Consider the following 22035-nt stretch of genomic DNA (forward strand, 5'->3'; position numbering starts at 1 on the left):
GTCCTGAAGGAAAAGCCTAGAGATCTGTTTTATGTCCCTGAAGCAAACTCATCATCCTCACTTTCCTTTTATCACCTTGGGATTTTCAGTGAGCACTGTCAGTTTAGTTTGGGGCACTTTTTGTTTTAGCTCCATCAGCTCATCTGTAGACAACTAGTTGGGGTCCATTTTGTTCCTGTAATCGGAACTGGAGGGTAAAAGCAATGACAATAGTAGTAGCACCACAGCAAGAATTTTGCACCCCTTCCAGATCCTTGTGGGGAAAGAAGAATTTAGTGTGACTCTCGCTGACAGAGGGGTGTGTGACATCCAAATCCAGGACCCAGCTTGTATGTCAGATGAGAAAAGCTTTCTGCATGTATATGCTGCTACATGACAAAAAGAAAGAAGGAAATAAAACTACGATCCTGTATTAGCAAGAATAGCTCTATTATCGCTGTACATATTTGTGTGCATGTATATATTTTTGCCACATATAGTATACAGTCAGGTCTCCCAGATTAAACACAGTTCTATAAAAATAGGCTTACGTCTTTCCTGTGGAATTTCCATCACCAGAACCACGTGAATTTGTTAGCCGCCATACATTAGGAAAATGCACAATTCACTTTATGTTCAACTGCAAAGTATCACCTATCCAAGATAGTGTCTTTCCAAAAAAAGAGGAGAAGGGGAAAACACTAGAGCAGATTTTATTACAGCATGGGTAACGTCCTGGCCGTACAGAGCTACCTAGCAAACCCATGCTGGGGGAAGCCAACACCATCTTGATGTGATTCTGCAGTCGCTGTGAGGAAGTGCAGTACTTGGCCACTCCGAGCCAAGAACTCGCACGACTTCAGCTGAGACAAGGAACATGGAAATACATACACTGCGACTGCCGATTGCAACAGTGTGGAAGCCAGCAGCAGCAGCAAGAATGCAGATCTCGGCAGCACTGCTGAGTGTTCAGTGCGGGCACAATTTGGTCAAAAAAGAAAGTACACAAATTACAAAAAAATACCTGTTTCAAAATAAAAAGGCGAAAATAGAAATCAAGTAATGCAGCATTCTTTAGGGCAGCCTCTGCAGTTATAATGAAATTAAACTAAAAACTTTAATGAGCCCAGCTGAATTAAACAGTCCATAAAGCTTGTGTGTCGTGTTTTCAGAACCAACAAAAAGGATTTTTGTATCAGTCTGGTCTTTCCAGTTGCAACAAAACATTTGTCCTAGCTTTCTGAATGTTGAAGTGACTGGCAGGAAAGGGCAAATCAGAAGTGTATCAGGAATTGTCTTAATCAGTGACAAGGGTGGGTGGAACAATTTGAACCATTAAAAATTACCTTTTTTTGTCATTAGAAGAGAGGAAAGAAGCTGACAAGTATGATCTAAAACTACAGTTGAGTGTGCCAAAACAAACAAACAAAAAAACGCTCCCCAAAAGTAATTCTCAGTTGGACTGACTACAGTAGTTTATTCTAGTTAGTAAAACCTAGAAATGTTTTATGTTCTTGGAGATTAAAATACACCTATATCTTCCAATGAAAGTGGTGTTTACTTTTAAGCTAAGTCTAGCTACTTAAGTTAGGAATCTGAGTAACTCTTGCACAATATAGAACCTCTACTTGCAGGCATTGACAGATGTTGGATTTATACAGAGTTCTCACAGTGTTCAGCAGCTTCTGAGCCTGCAGTGCAATTATTGTTAATCGTCAGGCATGTAAGACTGCATGAACAACACAAACAGCACAACAGACCTACAAAGGCTAGGAAATACGGAATTGAGGCTGAAACTTGCAATTAGGCACAACATATTAATGAACTGTAAGATCACTTAATAGCTACAGACACCCATCACACAGTGTCTGGTCATAAAAGGAAGAGCTGATTGTGGTTCTGTCTTGGCTCTGGATTTCCTTGCTTCTGTGGATGCAAATCAGACCTTCGGTATGAAATGAAAAGTAATTTATTATGTTAACTTTTCTGGTTTTCCCATTCTCTGATGGGGGTGGGGTGGAGCAGGGCAGGGTGGGGGGGGAACAGCAGGGGAAAATAGATGTCTGACAGGATCCTAAGTTCCCACAACGCAAATACTAGCTATAGTAATAATAAGGGTTTATGGCATAAGACATTAATAAGGATTTCCATTTTGTGTAACAGCTTTAACACACATTCACAACATACACTGTTAAATCCTACAGTGTAATCTGTGACTGCACTGAATACAACAGGACTGCATAAAAACATATCCAAATTATTTTTTGACAATAGATAACGCACAGTATCTTGATTAAAGATGTCTGAAGTGCTTGAAGAGATGCACCAGTTCAAATACCACACCAATGGCCTAAGAGTTTGGGTTTTTTTGTTTAATGCTATGTTAGAGATGCAAGAATGCATCTAAAAATTAGTAAGTCTTTTATATCTGTACTTCAAAGTAATGGCCTCCAAGGTCAACATTTTATATAACTATTTTCAATCTAAAGAAAGTGCTGGAAATAACGTCAACTCCTGAAAAACAGAAGTTCCTACAGGATATACAAACACAGACCTAGCCTCACTAGATGCTAGTATACTACTGTACATTTTCTCTTGGGTTTAACAGAGCAAGTACATTAAGTCTAGAGCTTTTACCCCTACAGCGTTACTGATAACAACAAGAACATGAATTATTTGAGTAAGTAATCATCACCCATACCAGCCATATCATTTCACAACAGGATCCGCAGGCGTAGAGTTGGGAAGATCTCCATTGCTTGCTTTAACAGATTCTTCTACAAAAATAAAAAAAATAAAGACATGGATCATGGTTAACACTTTATTGAAGGCAGTAATAATGTCTTAACATATATTTTATTACACTGATATCATAAAACACTTGATACAGTATACCACGGTCAGCATATACAAACTGACCTTGCAGCACAAAGGGTCCTGACCCTGTGAAGAAATCTGCATTTGGGGCGAAAAGTTTCTTCAATCAGTAGAATTTGTGTAAAGATTACATATGCATGCTCATACATTTTGCCCCAGTATTACAGTAGAAAGCAAAGATATTACCCTACTCAAAACCTTTCACCCTGGCATGCATTTCAAGCTTTTCTCACCACAAAACACATTTTTCAAAGAAGTGACCACATATCACAACAGTGAATATTTAACCTAAAATATAATTAAGTAACTGATGTTCTACAGAATGCTCTCCTGAAGAAGCCACGGTAATACGTATATTCTTACTCACCGCAATGCTTGTGGTTGGTTTTGGGGGGTTTTCTGGGGGGTTGGTTTTTTTTGTTTGGCTGGGGTTTTTTTGTTTGTTTTTTGGGGTTTTTTTTTAGTTGAACAATTATTTGAGTAACTGCACTGAATATGATCAAATATAAATTCATGCTAAAGGACTTCTTTCTCTCAAACTGTTTTCCTAGTGCAGAAGAAAACTGATCTCTGGCACCAGTGACTGATCTCTCACAGGTCACTTGTGCTTTTGTCCGAACTACAGTGGAAAATTATTTACCAATTCCATTTTTAATGTACTGCTACCCGAGTTTTTAAGTAACCTGTGACTGAACTGCATTTCTATACCTTAATCCTTAGAAGCGTTCTCAATTCTTTGAAAAGAATTTTCCTAGACCCAGGAGAATCTTCCAGAATTCACGAGGGAGAATATATAAGCATGGACATAAAATGCAAAATACCCATGTTACCTAGTCAACAGACCACATCACAAATTAGATTTTACCCTTTGAAGATAATTCAGTGGTAGACCAAAACATACCATAAATATCTGAAAGTCACGTATAGTATCTGCATTATCTGCCTGCATAATTTGAAAAAAACAGCTGGTAAACAACAGGTGAAAAACACCAGTTTACTTCACACCAGCTAAGGTTGTGTAGAAAAAGCCTGTCATTGTCAAAATCTGTAATTGAGCAGGTAAGTACGGTGCTGAAGTTACTGAAATTCCTATTATGGCACGTGAGCAATTCTCCCTGTCTCAGATTTTTTGGGGTTGGTTGCCTTTTTTGTGGTGTTGGGTTTTTTTGGGTTTCCCCTGCCCCAAGCCCAGCTTGAAATGCACCCATTCCAAAGAAAGCCTCTGTGAGCTGTTCTTGACTACTCAATGACCCCTGACCCCATAAAACTCTTTCTGGAATACTCAATCAGCGCAGTAGTGGGAAAGCAGCTATGGAAAAAAAAGCAAGAAAAGTACCTTCCCTCATGAGCCAGTGTTCTACATCTAGCATTCACTCACCTTCTTTTTCTTTCTTTTCCTGGTTTTCTTCTGCTGCGGTTTTATCTGCTCTGAAAAATATTCTTGCACTACTTAGGGAGAAATATAGGAGTTCAAATTCCTAAGGGAAAAGATAGAGAAGAGCAGTGTCAGCATATCACAAGAATGATTCTGTGGGCAGATATAAATGGGATTTTTCAGAAGCGTCTTAAGGCAACAAGATTTCAACACCTAAATCGTTTCAAAGCTTTTGAAAATCTTCCTCCATTCATACCTTGTTCACAGGCATTTTACAAAGCAAATGTCATCCAAAAACATTAAAGGATAATTTAAGCAAAGCAGCATCAGTGCAGCAAATCTGTCACTAATCTACTGAAGCTGAAAATGAGGTTTGTAGCAGCAGTGAGAATTTGGAGCAACTTGCCCACGGACAGTCATGCAAAGCCAGTAATTTAATGACAAGCTTGAGCAGCTCCTGAACAAGGCTCAGTGACGTGGGGCTTTTAACAGCATAGGACCCAACACAGTGAACACTCATGGCAGTCATGAGGACATACAGGGCTTTATCTATTTCAACAACAGATTTGCGTTTGCAGAATGTAATCATGGGCTATTTCTAAATAGTCAGCTACAGATTTGCCCCATAGCCTTGTCAAATCAAGAACAGAGGGAAAGAGAGAAGGCATTTACACACTGACGAAATCTGAAATGCTATGCTTCGAAATTCAAATGCATCTTCCCTCTATTTGACAGCTAGTATGTCATTCAACTTAGCAGCTCAGAATTAACACCGAAGCAACTCTTTGGGGCTTACAGTGTTATGCAAAAACTTTGCTAGAAAGAATTTAGCCAAAAAGTTATACTCTCCTCTTTTTAAGCATTTAGGTTTTAGTTGCATTAGACTTCAGACTCCACGGGACAAAGACTTCCAATCAACCAGGTCAAGTTCCTGCGTCACTCAAATATCATAAATACTTATGACAGCCCCTCCAGATCACAGACCTCAAGTCTTTACACTCTTTTTGCCTTGCTGCTGTAAGACAATGCCCTATGGTTTTTGCTCTTGATAAGTTCCACCAGAAAACAGATCCCTCGATTGTGACGGATAAGCACAGAACTCAATACAAAAAACGTAACTAGACCCATGTTATACCTGTAAACAAACTTCCAGTCGCTTGTGAGTAAGGTTCATAGTCTGTAGTAGTTTTTCATCTTGATTAGTGGACTGCACATTCTGTTGCTTAGCTACTGCTCTTATTTCCTTCACATACTTCTCTCTAACAGACTGGAACCAGTGCAGAGAATCGAACTCCTGGTACTGATCCAAAAGCTTCAGAATGTAAGCCACACCTATAGTCATTAACAAACCACATACCAAAGTCAACATGCGATTTGTAAAACATTTTATGAGTATCTTTAATGGTTCAGCCCAAGTTGGTAACTCCCACACAAATAAAGTTTGAATGGCAATTGATTTACAGTTAAATCTAACAGGAAAAAAGTCACAATAAAGAACAAGCTTCAACTCTGGAAAACCTCACAACTTACCCAAAGACTTGCATACCTTCTTATCTGCCAAGATCTGCAAGCTTTGAAAGAAACCGGGGAGCACCGACATATGACAAAACTGTGTGCTCCCATACTCAGCCACACTCCATGCTCAGGAGACTCTGACCACACCAATAGCCCCCAAATCCATTGTGCTGAAGCCAAGACAACCCAAAGTTTGATTATGGAATTGTTAATTATGGGAACACACAAAATAGAAATAAAACTTTTCTTGCAAATATCAGTTATGTTGGCTTACCCAAAAGCTAGTCAGTGTGCTGAAACTCACCCATGGCAAACCCATCATCAGTGAAAGCTGCTCCACTTTTGTTCTTCTTATTTAATTTCTCCTTGCAACTGATTGAATGCTCTACAAAATTGAGGGTCTGAAAGAGTGAAAAGCTGTCTCAGAATCATCAAGACTCACAAATTTTAAGAGGTATTCACATACACGCTGTTACCTATGAAGAGAATTCCACACCCATTAGGCATATTTGCATGACAATATGTCCTTTTCCTAGATTTTTTGGTAAGAAAGTCAGTTAAGCTTTGGAAAACATTTGCATACTATTACCTTGCATTCTCTTGGTGATTACTAGAGGTAAACATGTAAACAAGTGAAGGATAACTAAAATAGTCCAAGTTCCTGGAAAGCTTAAAGATATTAGTGTTTTAAAGCTACAGTACATTATTTCACTCTATTTTGAGAACAGTAAAGCTATTGCAATAGTCTCACATTTACAATGATGTTGAAAAATAGATCCAAGCAGTAACAACGAGCGATGGGTATGTGTTTGTATGCAATAACTACTCTTGAGACATGGAAATGGGTGTATATTAACAACTTCACAAACATCTAACTACATGAAATGCCTTTTAAAACCTGAAATGGATGGTATATTCCCAATGCTGTACTTGTCAGAAAAAACTCCACAAATGGAAAGGAAAAAGAACAAAAGTATTTGTCACGAGCCTTCACCTTCCCTCGCTTCTGTCACCATGACACACCTGTCCTCTCACAGTTTGAAGTTTATGGCTCACTGACTTTCCAAAATTAGTTTCTAAAATGGGATGTTACACATGAATGTTTAGATCATTTAGGTCTTCAAACTGAACTGCCTCCAAACGCCCAGAATTTCTGCTCCACTCAAGTGTGCATTACCTCCTTTGAAACCAAGCTTATTAGCAAAAGCAGGTCCAACTGCAACAGAGAAGGCCCCAATTTTATGGCATTAGAACACGGCATTAAAAAGACCCTAAAGATACCTAACGTGATAAAGAGCACACACGAGAAAGCTGAAGAACATAATTTTAAACTCCCTTCATCCTTGTTGTTTTTATTCCTCTTTTTCATCTTGACTTCTCCAAATTTGATTCAAACAGGAGAAGTTTTTAAAGTTACCTTTTGAGTACTAGTACCTGAATTGATGTAAATAAAGAAAAACATGGCTTTGGACAACTATCAACAGAGCCATGCCCCAAATGATCCCACTCCATCAGGGAAGAAAGCAGAATATGCTCGTCAACAGCCTAATACAAAACATTTAGACACAAACCTGATCTAATACATTTTGTAAAAAACTAAGTACTGGTACACACAACACAAGTACTAACCAGTGGGGGAACAATTATATAGAAGTTCCGCAAATGCATATTCTTTGGACTGCGAAATTCAGGAGCAAATACATCCACCAGCATTTTGAAGTACTCCGTTCCTTCTGCAAAGTTACGTGTGAGGTCACTGAGAACAGAGTCCAACTGCCTGTGAAGGATAAGCAGTGTGTTACTCTGTTTCTGCTAGAAGTTTCTTTGCTTTATCACCCCTTAGGTCACCCTTCGGCTACACCCACAATCCCGTATTTGACCTAGAGTATCCAAGGTTACACCCTACCTCTGTTGCCACCTTGAATCATGTTTCTTGACTTAATTTTCTCACAAAAGGTCTACGAATAGAATATTTGCATCTTTTTTCCCCCTAAGGCCCTGAACATTCTAAGAGTATATGTCAGGCACATGCTGAGGAAAGCTTGTAAGCCTTTAAACCACAAGGATTTTATCAAGAAACCAGGTTCTAACAGTCTATTAGTATAAATGCACTTTGCATTTTTAAAACAACTCCCTCTATTTTCTCTGATTTGAAAAGTAGCAAATACTTTTGTATAAAGTTACTTGAACTTTTAAAACACACACATACACGCTCCTAACAGCAGCATTCATAACTTGAAAATTACAATTCTTTCATCCCATCCATACCCCAGACCTCAAAAGTATGATGTTAGGGTACCTCGCTGCTTTTTGTGTTTCTTCTGAGAGTCCTTCTTCTTTCACCAGCTCTTCAAAGTTCACAATATCTTCCAGATCAGGAACGAACCTGAAAACTTACTGTTTGTCAGGATTATGCTCAACTGCCTATGTTCACTGAAGTATCTACCGTAATTTATAATTTAGTTAATTTAGTCTGCTAGGCTTGAACTACTTGAAGTTATACCTGCCATACCATTCTCATCCAGGCACTATTAAATTCACTTCTAAACATACCTAACACTTATACTTCTTTTACCAGGCTACCATCACCTCTCTCTAGCACTCACTGCCTTTCATAACTGTAAGTTTACTGTTATTGGCAAGAAAACCAACTCTTCCTTTGCAATGTAAAGTCACCATGTTTTAATGACCTTATATAAAACACAATCATCTATAGACAGGAAGAAGTATCAAAGAAATGTTTTTTTTCCAACTTCCTCAAGGCTTGTAATATTTTTCCTTAATGCACCCCTGAAGTGATAAACATCAGGAATTACTGACTTAAAGACTAATGACTTACATGTAAATTCTATCAACTCTTTTGCAGCATTTTTGGATAGAATTTATTTTATTTTTAGTGGTTTATGGCAATGATTGTACAATTCTGAATTCCAGCATTGTTTTTGCTAATTCCACTTCAATGAAGGCATAAATACAGACTTTTTCAAGATTTATGGGGGCTGGGTAAGAACCTAGAGAATATGAGCATGAATAAGGAGCAAAGGAATGAGAAGAAGAAAACAGAAAAATGAAACATTTGTGGAAGTACCTGATTGCACTGCTACAGCAGTGAAGTCCACCAGACCTTATCATTCGTACATAACCCATAGCGTTGCCTTTAAAAACAAGAAAAAACAAGGAAGCAATTCATAATTACATAAATACACACACTTTTCATAACTCCTACAAGCTCTGAAGTGTAAATTAAAGTTGCCATGTAGTTCTCACAAAGAAACTGTTCTGAAAGCCAAGTTACATTGAACCCTGGTATCAAAAGTCTATGTAGAGAAGTAAATCATAAATGCATCACCTAGCAGGATTGTGTTCACTTTTATGATAGGATAAGGGCCAAATAGTACAAACTGTTTCCACTGGGCACATTAAATATTTCCAAGTTCAGATCAGTCCTGCACATCCACAGCATCAATGGCTGCAAATACCACTGTAGTATTATGCATCACTCAAAGCTACTTCAGCTGGATATATGGCTATTTTCTGAAAAAAATGAACTTAAGAATACTGGTTTTTTACTGGGAAATACACTCAATCTGGGTAAAAGTCAGTTCTGTCACAAAGAAAAGAAAAACTTAAAAGGAAACAGGCATATGTGCAAGCTGTAGCTATATTTTAGATTAAGATATGCAAGGGCCATTTCTGTGTAGTTAAATGAGAGCATTTATTTTGCATGGCATACAAATGAAGTACTTTCCATCCAACTGGTGTTAAATCTAGTTTTAGCCTGAGCTAAAAGTTCAGTTACTAGACGATGAAGATCTCTTCTATTTCATAACATTTATAACATTGTCTTAGATAGGATTTCGTACCGATTTGACTTATGAGTTGTCTGAACTGGTCAAGATAGCTCTGTCCATCCGGGGCTATTCCAAGTTTTCTGATGCCGCGGTTGAATTTATCTGCTCTTTCAAAGGGATACTAGAAAAATATTTTAGAATAATTTGTAAGAATAATTACCTATCCTTAATTTTTTTTTCCACCATGTCAATGCAGTTCTATTTGTAACATATTCCTACCTAACATCTACAGTTGGGTTTTTTGTGGTTTGTTGTTTTTTGGGGTTTTTTTTGTTTGGTTTTTTTTTTTTACATTATACACCTGCCTCTCTATATTAATTCACTTTTGCAAGCTGAGAAGTGAAATACAAGTGTTAACTGTGAATGAAAAAGTATTCCTAAAAGAAATAAAGTACTTGACATACAAAGAAGCTGACAGTCTATTTTACTAAATACACTGTCTCACATTTTTGAGAAATCTATTTTCCAGCATGGAAAAAATCAGACCCTAGACCCCAAAACTTCACATACTGGAATATGTGTTACATGTTTACATCATTTTGGATTAAACTTGTATAATCTTATTATTCCAAACTAACAACAACTGTGAAGCGTGATTTGGACCAAAAGTTTAGAACCTCCAATAGACTATGGCTCCATCAAATCATTGTTTTCAGGTCACTGAGAAAATTATTTTAGCCAACCTCCTATTTACAGAGCAGCCAGAATGAAACAAAGCCATTCTGAATACAGACATTTTTAACACTGCATTTTGCTAGGACAAAAGCTGTCATTTTTTTCTGGAAATACACATTTAAATAATAGGATTGTTATGGTTTGGTACACCTTCAGTCACATGAAAGTAGCACTTTTCAGCCAAGTTACTCTCAATCCTTCAAGAATTACTATACCTTGTGATCATTTTGATCCTTGACTTCCCTGAAGAATCTGATGTCTTTGATAAGTCTGGATTTGATATGTTCATCATACATGAACTGGCTAAAAATATAAAACTTTTTCCTCAAAAATTGGTAAGTGAAGTTTACCTAGAAGGGAAAAAAAACCCTAGTCAAATCAAGAAAGTTAGCAAAGTAACAAGCATATCTAGCAACCCGTTTTCAGTAGATTCCCGAGTAATTTGTATTCATATGGAATATGAAACCCTCTACTCAGTTTACTTCTATTTGTTATTCTCTACTTTACTCTTTTAAACCAGTGAAATGAAAAAGTTAAGAAAACCCTTCTCCTGGAAGGCCTGCTCTCTTTCAGGAAGGGCAGAAGGACCAAGGGACAAGCTTGCTATTTCAGTTCAATGACCTGCCCTACAAAGCCATTAGTTTATGTTTGGAATATCTTGTAACTGACCTTTTGAAGCAATACAAACTTTTCAGGTTGAAAAGAGCAAAGAAGCTCAACTTCCTCAGTCAAGTTGCGGAATCTGCATAACCTCCTGATAAACCTTTTCACTTCCTCAAAGTTTTCTGAAACACTTTCTCATAAGGCAGAAGCACACTTCCACCCTACACATCTCAGTTACATCTCATGTCTGCATAAATAACTTTACTCAAAATCAGAAGTGAACAGATCTACATCACCATGAAATAATGTAAGTAACTGCATTTTTTTTTAGTAACTGAAGTCCCTACTCTCAGAAGAATAGTGCAAAGTTATTTCCAATAGCGCAACAAACCACAAAAACCTTATTTTCCTAATAATTTCCACTTTTAAATTACTTGACAGTGGGTTCAATATTTCAGCAAGTTGGGTTATTTTTGTTTGGTGTGGGGGTTTTGGGGTTTGTTTGTTTTATTGTTGTTGTTGGGTTTGTTGTTTTTTTTTAATAGGGCCAGAAGAACAGGAAAAAGAAAACAGCAGACGTAGAAAGAAGCCCCAGCCTGAAAATACCTTTGGCACCATATCCAAACTTGAGAACCATGACACATTCATGCTGCAGTAGGCAGGCCACAGGAAGGGCCCTTATCTACCTTGCAAAGAGGTAAATGCCTTTGGCTGGTTAAAATGACCATCTACGCTACAGACATCATCAAAACAATTGCAGTAAGAAGTCACAGTCCTCCAATAAATTATGAGAAATCTGTAGCTTTTATTTTACAAGTTGAAAAGCTGATGCTTCTTAAACTTAATGATTACAAGAGGAACTTACTGCATTTCTTCAAGATTTGCTTTAACCGCGGCAAAACTATCTGTCTACCTCGTGTCAATGAGGAGAACTTAGAGCATGCTAATCTAAGCAGGCATCTTAGAAATCAAAATATTTTACTGTGCCAGTTAAGTAGTATAATCTTTAATGAAATTTGGAGTCCCACCAGAACACCTATATCTTCTTTGATGTGTTTAGATCTCTTCATTAACTTTTATGTAACAGCTGGAAGTGGCGTTAAGTCCCAAGAGATTGCGATACTGATTTGTATCATGTCCAAGAACTGATTTGCTTTATTAATACACACAGAACATTATTATCACAGTATTAAAACTGCACAACCAAATAAACTATTAGGAGATGCAAGAGGTTGGAGACTTTTGTGTGCTATTAAAAAAAAAAATAATCCAACAGCAGTGCAAAAGATACTCACTGTTGTGTTCATGATTCCTGTTCCATGAGTTCGAATCGAATTAGCAATGTGTCGGATATTGATTGTGTTCAAGTGTTTGTTATTACTTGTTCTTTCAACGAAGATCTGGGAGACGGGGGTGGGGGGGAGGTGGCATGCAAGAAAAAGAAAGTTATTTACCCAAAACTGATTCCGTGATAAATTACCAGTGTAGGTAATCCATAGTCTATTTCTGAGAGCAGCTAATAACAAGTGATAGGGAAACCACCAAGAAAACACAGCATGCATACAATAAACTTTATCTGGTAGGTTCTTCCAATTTCTGCAAAGTGGGTGATTCAACAATTCCAAGGCAGATGTTGCACCCCAAGTCTTGTATTTATTAAAACTACATCCTACATTAACTGGTCTAAACTCTTTTGGCACTTGTTTGTACTTTTGGCCCCGCTATATACCATGGCAATGAGCTCCACTACTGAATTATGTGCTCCGAACACAAGTACTTCCTCTTCTTTAAGGAAGCTGCTTGTTTTCCTAGTGGGCCTCTCATTCTCACATTGTGAGAAACCACAAAGGATTGTTCCCTGTACTTGCTCTCCATCTCATTCACTGCTTCATCTCTTTAATAACCCATTTTCAGATACTCTTTTTTTCAAGTTGAAAAATCACGTACTTAGTATGTCCTTATATAGCAGCCAATTATCCTTGCTGCCTTCTCCAAGCTTCACTGGAATATCTGACACGGAATGATCCTACTGGGACACCATGCTCCACATATGCTTAGAGATCATACTCTGAAACATATCTATAGCATCTCCAAAGATGTTCTTCTAGAGCTGCAACAGCTATTTCACAGCTTAGTATTACGTATGTTCAGTTTGGGGTTTTCTTAACATGTATACTCCACATTTCTCAATGCCTTCAAATCAGACCCAAATCCAGAAAAAAAAGAACGGGATATACCTTACCTGATTATTCAGATTGTAGAGGTAGCGAGATACAAAAACATGAATATTTCTCATGATTTCCAGAACATCCAGTCCCTGAAACAATATTATCTATTGAGAATTACTATAATACCAATTCTCAAGAACTACCAGCATGCCTAACTACTAAGGCACACAAATACTATTTCTGTAGCTATTTGAAAGCATTTTAGAAAGTAATGCTTTCGATTCACAAAATGAAGAATCTTTCAACAATTTTTGTAATGCTTAGATGAGAAAAAAGGCTCAGCTCATGTTTTAACATTTATACCTCTGCCTGTTTTTTTCCAGCTTCCCCCAAAAGTAAGGAACCGTCCAGTCTATTCTACAAGCCCCAATTGACAAAAAAAAAAAAAAATTAAAAAAAAAAAATGGAGATCTGGTTGTCCTCAGGTTCCAGAAAATGGAATCTTGCCTTGCAGATTTCTACAGACACACAGATTGTTACAGAACACCTTCTGTAGCTACCTTCTGACACCGTTTTGACCAACCTGTCTAGAAGACTGAAGTTTTGTATTTACAACACAAATTTTACAACTGTTTTGCTTTAAGGAGTCCCTTTGGTATCACTGTGCATAGAGTGTATACAATAAATAGCATCCTCTCTATTTTCAGTTGTGCCAAGGTTTTTATCAGGATTTTGCTGGGGCTGGCAGGGAATGAAGCATAGGGTGTCTTTGTTTTGAAGTAAAGCTCGCACCAGAATGAATGTTATGAAACCGATGGTGTGAAATGATTTAATTCTTTATAACAATATGATGGCCAAATATTGCCAAGAGAAAGCCAAAGCCAGAAATAGAAACAAATCCACAGCACTTTTATACCAAAAGGCAGCTACAGTTCTTAATTCTACAACCTCTTTCAACTTAGGAAGGCACTGCCATCATGAATGCTAAAAAAAAAAAAAAAAAAAAAAAAGGCTGTATTTTTAAGAGCTCTCACCAATGTGCTAACCCAAAGGAGGGAATGAAGCTAACTGCCAAAAATATTGAAGATACTAAAACTCTTGAAGGAAAGTCTTCAGAAATATGCAAGTTGTGTTTCCTTTGCACCAACCCTGTAACAGTGAACGCCTCCACAATTAACTTGATGAAACTACAACTTTACTCTATATGTAACCATGTTTAGCAGTTTCTAGGAGGCTCTGAGTCACTCTCCTATTAAGCTAAGCACAGATGTCCCAAAGTCTTTGATGAGCAGCCTGTGAAACAGTTCCTCTTGATGATCACTGAAGAACCTGCTGAGAAGCAAGTAATAAACCAGGGAAAAGACCTACCAACCAAAGGTCATTCCAGACTTGTGACAGCTGTATTCCAGATGTACTGCTTGCTACATTGCTGATACTAAATTTTCAAGAAAACATCCTCTGACTTTGTATACCCGATTTCATTTTATTAAGTCTTACGTTAAAAAATGAATGATACAAATCCAACATTAAATTGACTGATGCTGGCGTTATCTCCAAAGGTTGTTAAAGATCCTGTCTCAGAAGTCAACCAGAAATTAAAGGTCACTTTTCCCAAACAGTTCTCTACTCTTGGGTACTGTTACTTCAATGACAAAGCCCTTTGAATAGCTAGCTAGTATGACAATGTAATGGAACAGATTATATTCATATCCTGTGGGCACTGTACCTGTTCCAGAGTCTGGCTGGGAAGATGGGCTTCAGTCATACTTAAACCATAGCGCTGAGTTGCTAGGTTTCTCATTTCACTGTAGGTGGCCCAGTCATGAAGAGCTACAGTTGTTAAGTTGTAGAAGGTCTTGTCCAAATAGTGAGTTACATAAGCTGCAAACACATAGAAGGATGAACTAAAATACTACTACTTAGTTAGGGAAGCATGGAAAGAAGTGAAAAGATACACTAAGCCAAAGTGTAACAGAGATGAAAGTAACAGAATCAAGAAAATGTGTAACTCCTCACCTTTTATGTCAATGAATCGATTGAAAAAACGTATTGGGTTCAGAAAGAAGAAGTGAGCTAGATCCTTCATACCAACTCTGAAGGGGTTTCTGTCATCCAGCTTCAGGTGTGTATGAACTGATAAGCGCAGGTCTTTTTCTATCTCTTTACATAACTTGTCCAGCAAGTGCTATTCAGGGAAATAAATAATAATAAAAACGTGATTTTCAGTGTCCATTTACAATACTCTGTTAGCAGCACTAACATCTCTGTTAAAGTCTCAAAAGACTGATCAGACTAATGAAGACTGCTTTGCTTTAGCAAGGTCACACAAATCAAAGTAAATCAATACTTAGAAAACAGAAGGATATTTATTTCCCGTGTTCTTGTTCTAGTACACAATAGGAAGAAAAAGCTATACAGCTCAGAAAAAGTAAAGGTTTAGCTACCTAATGCCATTCTGTACATGATTAAAACTTCTACATAGGAGTTTAACACAGTTTAAACTTTAGTATTCTCACTTCTCATCTTAAGGGGAACTAGGCTTAGGGTTCTCTGTCTAGATAATAATAAGACCTAACTCAGTAAGGAAGACTCTTGCAATAAGCAAATCACCTGATTTTCTGCAGAATATGTAATGTTTGGTTTTAAACTAGTCAAACAAAGAGTGGTTCAAAGGTTAAAACCTAGGACTTGGAAAATCTGAATTCACATTTTCTCTCTGTCAAACATCCTTCATAATTCTAGATAATAATTCACTAAAAAAGCCAACTACATTTACAAAGCCTTCACTACTAAAAGCCATCAACACACGCTAAGAATAGTAGCATTTATTTTAGGCATTCATACAAGCAGAAGCTAATCTGACAAAAAGCACTCCTCTGTCTGCATAGACAAATCTGGTAACTGAGGTTTTGCAACTTACACAATTTAGACTGCAGTATTTTCGTGTTCCCAGCCAACACAGATACCATTAACAACAGGTCTTAAATAACCAAAATTATCAGTGAACACTTTCTCACTTACTAAAATACTTCAATCTCAAAGGTCTTTGTGCTATTTTTACAGATCATATTAAGTTTGGTACAATAGATGCTGGCCTGTAAGATATTCCAAGCACAGTGTTGCCTTTAATTTCTATTCACAACAAGTTACCTCATTGAGCAGTTCCATGATTTCTTTGTCATAGCATTCCAGAAGCACCTCGTAAGATTCCAAGTGTCTTGCATGCATCATAGCAGGTACACAGTCCCGCAGTGCACTAAACATATACTGAAAAAAGAAACTATTATGCTTAACCAACAGATTGACAGCATCTCAAGATGACAAGCATCTCAAATAGCGTTTAAAGCCAACAAACAAATCAAAATCAGTAGTCTTCCCACTTCTATTAAAAATAGACTTTGTAAACCCCATTGAAGTCTCCTTGTCCTTAATGTGTTCATCTGAAGTATTTAGTTGCTACTAATCCATTTGCTGGAAGGTCATAATTATTAGTCATTTCATCTGAAACTCCTTGCACTATACTCATTTTAGTACTGTAATTGACCGTGGCACACACAACACTGGAACAGATGATTGATTTTTATTAGGATTAGTATGCCAAAGCATGATTCATTTCTGCAGCAAACACTTCATCCTTCAAAGAGGGGGGAAAGAGATGAGGGGTGGATAAAAGTTACAGGACAACTATCCCACACAGCATCACTGAACTTAGTGATATGTGCTTTAGAAATATGTAACCACAATGTGGAACAAAGGCATTTAATGTTCAAGTCTAGCAAAAGGTGTTAATTTCAATTCAGAATGAATGAAGAGAAGAACAAAGAGACACACAGACCCAGTATCAAGAAGAGCAACTTAAGATTTTTAGAGCAATCAACAGATATACTTTAATTAGACTTACAACAAAGATTGCTTTTACATCCTCCAGACTAAGGAGAAATTTCTGCCTCAGTGACTTTTGCCTGGGTTTTACTTTTTTTTGTTTGTTGAGCTTTTCCCCTTAAGAGTTTCAGTCTAAGCTTCGTCCTCTCCTCTGAATCCTTCCCACTACAGTGGCTTGTTAAACTAAGTTGCTAACATTATTACTTACATGCAGTCTAGCAGAATCAACTGCATTTTCATACACATCATCTAAATAGATTGGAAAGACTGCTCGATGCCAGTATAAGAAACAACAGTCACATTGTGCTCGAACTCTAGAATAAGAGATGACATATTAGTCACAGAATTGCAAGAAGCCATTCTTTTATCACAGTGGTATTCATTTTAGTGTGTTGAAACTAACGACAACTGCTTTTTGAGCCTAAGCTTTACATGGTGACTTTATTGTTCCAGATGCATTGTCCTCCAAAAGAAAGTTCTTTTAATAAAGAACTTTTTATTTCTTATTTTCCACTAGGCTACTTATTAAAAAAAGGTACCTGCTTTAGAAAAGAGGTTTACTCTTTCTCTGAAAGAATTAAACCATGCAATTAGTAGCCTAGAGGTCAAACATATATTCCAAGTTTCTCCTGTAAGTCAAAGAACAGAAACAAGCCTCTCCTGATACAACCTGTGTACAATGCTCACTCATCCCAGAAATTTATCCCATGGGTCATCTGCTGAAGGTGTTTGTATGCAATGGAACCCAGATATCCCCCTGGCTTTCAGATGGCCAACATGACTTGAGGGTCCACTGAAACTACAGCAGCAGTAAAACATGGTGTCACATGCGAACTAACAGACTGATCTCCCAGACAGACTGGTATTAACCCATAACTTTTGGGTTTGGGTTAAGAGGAAGACTTTAGCTTAATATAAAGCTAAGTCATCCAAGAACGTGACAGAATTTCTAAACACTCAGAGAAGTTGATTACCTAATTGGCAACAGTTAAGTAAAACATGACTTGCCCAAACACCAGCAAGCTTCAGGCTTAGCTCTGGAATTCTTTTTGTCCATCCCTGGTCTACAATACATGCAAAAATAACCACCGGCATGCAGCTACCAGATTTTGAAAATCACACAGTGAAGATCCAGCTCCCCCAGTGACAGGCAGCTACCCTGCCTTCTATGTATTATGTGCCACTGCTTACCGCTCTGTAAGTTCACTGATCAAGTCTAGTTTTTTCAGAACTAACTGAAGGGGAAGGAGTTCTTCATCTTTAAAAGTTTTCTGTGCAAATGAAGCCGGGGAGGGGGGGGGGGGGGGGGGGGGAGGGGAGGGACAAAAGAAGACAAGATTATATTTCTTTATAAGATACTATACCAAACAAGTAAAGGTCTGGAATAATCACAGCACTTACCATCTGTGTTCCCACACTTAGTGCAAGGGAAACAATTAGTCGCCTCTGTTTTGTACTTGGCCCATTGAGGGTGTTCTCAGCTAACACCAAAGCAGAGAGGACATCCAGGCGTTGCTCACTGTACTTTTTATCAGAAATGACTCTTTTCTTGACAGAGAGACACAGAAATTCAGAGAAAAGTTACCTAAGCCCAAAAACAATAGCTTACTTGTTCTTTCCAAAGCTTATGGATTTGTCATAAATTGAGTATTTTTGGAAAGCGTGTTTTGTGAACAGAGCTAAATTAATCCAGATTCACTTACTCTGTCAATTCAGTGGTATTACCCATCTATACATTTGGAATACATGCAGTTCAGCATGAACATTGCTCAGGTCATGCAGTAGACAAATACTGTGCAAGCTGCATGTTTTGAATTATTTTTAATCCCTGTGTTGTTGGTAACAAAATCCAGTTTACAACTGAATTGCCAGAAGACGTATAAACATGGTAATAATGATAACTTGCTTTTCTACAAACTCTTATTTATCAGAAAGATTAAGTGCAAACACTTTTGCATGAACAAATGAAGGGAACCAAGTCTTCTGGCTAAGAAGCTGAGGTCAGACACATTTGTGAGTAGCAGCATAACTCAGAAGATGTACAGGTTCATGGAAGAGTTAAAGAAAACCTCTCCCAGTTCTAAGAAAGTATGCTCAACATGAAGCTCCTAACCTTACATGCTAAATCTGTGTTAGGTATATGCCTTAGACCTTACACCACTTAGAAATGGTGCAGATAAAAAAAGATTAGTACTAATGAACCCTTCTATTTACCAGCATCTGCCTTTTACATATTTTCTGAGTAGTCATCAAAATACTAAGTATTGTTCACAGATGTGTTCTCTTTGTCAGCCCTTAATACACAAGTTATGGCATATTTCTATGCACTTAGAAATAATTTGCAATGTAATTACAGATATAATTTGAAAATGTTATGAAAGTTATCTAAACATATGTGAACTGTTTATTTGAAGAGAAACAGTTTTTCTTAGTAGCTTGAAGCTTGGAACTTCTTCAGTTCACGCTACTCCTGATATATAACTCACTCGGGAAGTACAACTTGGGTTTTTTCTTATGCTAGAAAACATGGAGATGCCAGATAAATAAAATTGAGATTACAGCCAAATAAAAGGAAAATTTAATAGCTGCACTGATATCAATAGCATGTCCTTTATAATTCTGCTGCTGAATGTGATGAAGGAATAAAACAATCAGTAATACATCAGAACAGATATACTAAAATCTCATTTTCCCATCTGCCCTGATTTCAGAAATTGAAGATTTGGTAAGCAAAACAGGTAGTAAACTGATCTCATTTATAGAGACACATAATACAGAGCTATTACAGTGTCTCATCATCATAAGATATTTTACCCCACAGCAAAACAATGAACTTATGTCTGCATTAGTCTCCGGTAAGCCATCATGTATTAACCACTGCTATTTCACCAAACAGACAAAGATTACATAACTAACAGGCCGTTCTTAGACTTATAACAGATTGCTTTAAGAATGTGCATCAGAAAAAAAGTAACAAAAGGTCAGCTTATGAAAATCACTAGAAATAAAAACTAAAAAGAACACAAGAGGAACACGACAAGAGATGCAGCAGTTTAAGGGAAGAGAGGAGCTATTCTTGGTGAAAGACAGATAACCATCTATGCTGTACAGTTTTTAGGGCAAAGCTCTGACCTACTGGAAAGAGGTTGACTATGACATTGTAATTGACTCACTACAGATTTTGCAAAAGTAAATAAAAATACTTCACATTTTAAATTAACACGTTTTTTAGACACTTAGATAGGATGATTAATTATTAGAACTTGAATTACATACCTTGGCTACAGAAATAGAGTGAAGAGCCTGATACTGCAGATGCTGAGTGATGTGTGTCACAGAATCTGCCACAACCATACTTCTTCGGTAAAACATATGTTCTATTGCCTAAAGTCAACCCCAAAACATAACAGTTCATGTAGTTACCAAAATCGTCGTCTTTAGAATTTGGCTTTATGATGGGTGACTCATCAACACTGCAAACAGAGATTCTTTCTACTTCGTGATTACTGTTAGTAGCAATTTTAATTAAACCTTAGAAACTGAGAAAAATCAAACTATTCAGGAGCGTCAAAAAGTTTTAGGACTGATACAAATTTTGTTGGCTTTTTTGGTTTGCTTTTTAAAATAGTCCAGTTCTGTTCACCATTGCTTTCTGAAATTATCTCAAAACAGAGTATCTTCCTTTTGGGAAATGTACTAGAAGCATGCAGTCCTGCACCTGGGGAGGAACAATCCCATACACCGATATATACTGGGAGTCATCCAGCTGGTAACCACCTTGGCAGAAAAGCAAGAAACTGCTGGACACCAAGTTGAAGGTGAGCCAGCAGTGTGCTACAAAAGAAGGCTAGTGGTATCTTTGTCTGCACTAGACAAAAGTATTGCCGGCAGGTCGAGGGAGGTGATTCTTCCTCTCTACTCAGCACTGATAAGGCCACACCTGGAGTGCTGTGTCCAGTTCCAGGCTCCTTCAATACAAGAGAGACATGGACATACTGGAGAGAGGCCAGGAAGATAATTAAGGGACTGGATCATCTCACATATGAGGAGAGGCTGAGAGAGCTGGTACTGTTCAGCCTGGAGAAGCAAAGGCTTAGTGGGGGATCTTATCAATGTATATAAACACCTGAAGGGAGGATTCAAAGACAACTGAGCCAGGCTCTTTTTGGAGGTGCCCAGAGACAGGACAAGAGGCAATGGGCACAAACACACACAGGAGGTTCCCTCTGAACATCAGGAAACACCTTCTGTGAGGGTAACTGACCACTGCACCGGTTGATTGCCCAGGGAAATTGTGCCATCTCCATCCTTGGAGATACTCAAAAATCATCTGGACACAGATCTGGGCAACCATCTCTAGGCAGCCCTGCTTCAGCAGGGGGAGGCGGAACCAGACAACCTCCGGAGGTCCCTTCCAACCTCAATCATTCTGTGACACTAACTAAGGAAGCCAGTTAGAAGTTACATACAAATCAGTTCTAGCCTCACAAATATGTTCTCTAACCAAATCCACTCTTGAGCAAGAAGCCATGCATGCAAAAACACTTCCCAGCCAGTGGGTTTTGGTTAAGGTGGGGTTTTTTTAATATTTATTTAATATGTGATGTTTGATCAATGTCCTCTATAAAGGCCTACATAAAATTAAAAAATTTCATCCAGTGACCTACCTTCAGAAGTTCCACAAGTCTGCACAGAGCTTTCACCGAGGTTTTGGTCATAGGTTTTTGCATTGACATGTAGAGATTCATTGTAGTTTTAATGATGGTGCTAAGACTGTACGCATAAAGAAAACCCTAAAAATAAAATGAGGGGTTGGGGGTGTGGGAGAAAAGACTATTTTCACAACATGTCAATCAAAAAAATCCTCACTGTTTTCTTTCCTACATGACAGATAGCAACTTCCGCCTCTTCACACTACACAACCTACCACTCCACTTAAAGTTTGGGATCCCAAAGCTGAATGAGACCCTTTTATTGGACACATATTATGAAACTGCCTACGAGTCATTAGATCACCTGATCATTAACCTCTTCTAGAGCCACTCAAATTAAATACAGATCAGTGAATTATTCACACAGCCTCAAAGGTCTAATAATTTCAGACCTATTG

The 22035-nt window shown here is 37.7% G+C and overlaps 1 protein-coding gene and 1 long non-coding RNA gene across 2 annotated transcripts in view; one reads left to right on the forward strand and one right to left on the reverse strand.

Moving 5' to 3' along the window:
• Positions 1–346: 346 nt before the first annotated feature.
• WASHC4 (WASH complex subunit 4) overlaps positions 347–22035 on the reverse strand; it is a 40563-nt gene continuing 18874 nt past the window's right edge. Inside the window, exons 15-34 of the mRNA XM_055808313.1 lie at positions 21593–21718; positions 20202–20309; positions 18327–18473; positions 18117–18196; positions 17134–17239; positions 16194–16310; positions 15060–15228; positions 14770–14924; positions 13118–13192; positions 12171–12275; positions 10488–10622; positions 9610–9718; positions 8835–8901; positions 8046–8132; positions 7376–7523; positions 6051–6147; positions 5367–5563; positions 4235–4334; positions 2681–2756; positions 347–1924 (exon numbers count right to left, since the gene is read on the reverse strand). Of these exons, the coding sequence (XP_055664288.1) occupies positions 2689–2756; positions 4235–4334; positions 5367–5563; positions 6051–6147; positions 7376–7523; positions 8046–8132; positions 8835–8901; positions 9610–9718; positions 10488–10622; positions 12171–12275; positions 13118–13192; positions 14770–14924; positions 15060–15228; positions 16194–16310; positions 17134–17239; positions 18117–18196; positions 18327–18473; positions 20202–20309; positions 21593–21718 (2196 nt within the window). The 3' untranslated portion in view covers positions 347–1924; positions 2681–2688. The remainder of the gene's footprint in view (positions 1925–2680; positions 2757–4234; positions 4335–5366; positions 5564–6050; positions 6148–7375; positions 7524–8045; positions 8133–8834; positions 8902–9609; positions 9719–10487; positions 10623–12170; positions 12276–13117; positions 13193–14769; positions 14925–15059; positions 15229–16193; positions 16311–17133; positions 17240–18116; positions 18197–18326; positions 18474–20201; positions 20310–21592; positions 21719–22035) is intronic.
• LOC129784743 (uncharacterized) lies at positions 10805–13743 on the forward strand. The gene is made up of 3 exons (XR_008747801.1): positions 10805–11182; positions 11421–11572; positions 13427–13743. It is a non-coding gene; the product is annotated as an uncharacterized LOC129784743 (long non-coding RNA).

The sequence above is a fragment of the Falco peregrinus genome, chromosome 6 (genome assembly GCF_023634155.1).
Source record: "Falco peregrinus isolate bFalPer1 chromosome 6, bFalPer1.pri, whole genome shotgun sequence".
NCBI lineage: Eukaryota > Metazoa > Chordata > Aves > Falconiformes > Falconidae > Falco > Falco peregrinus.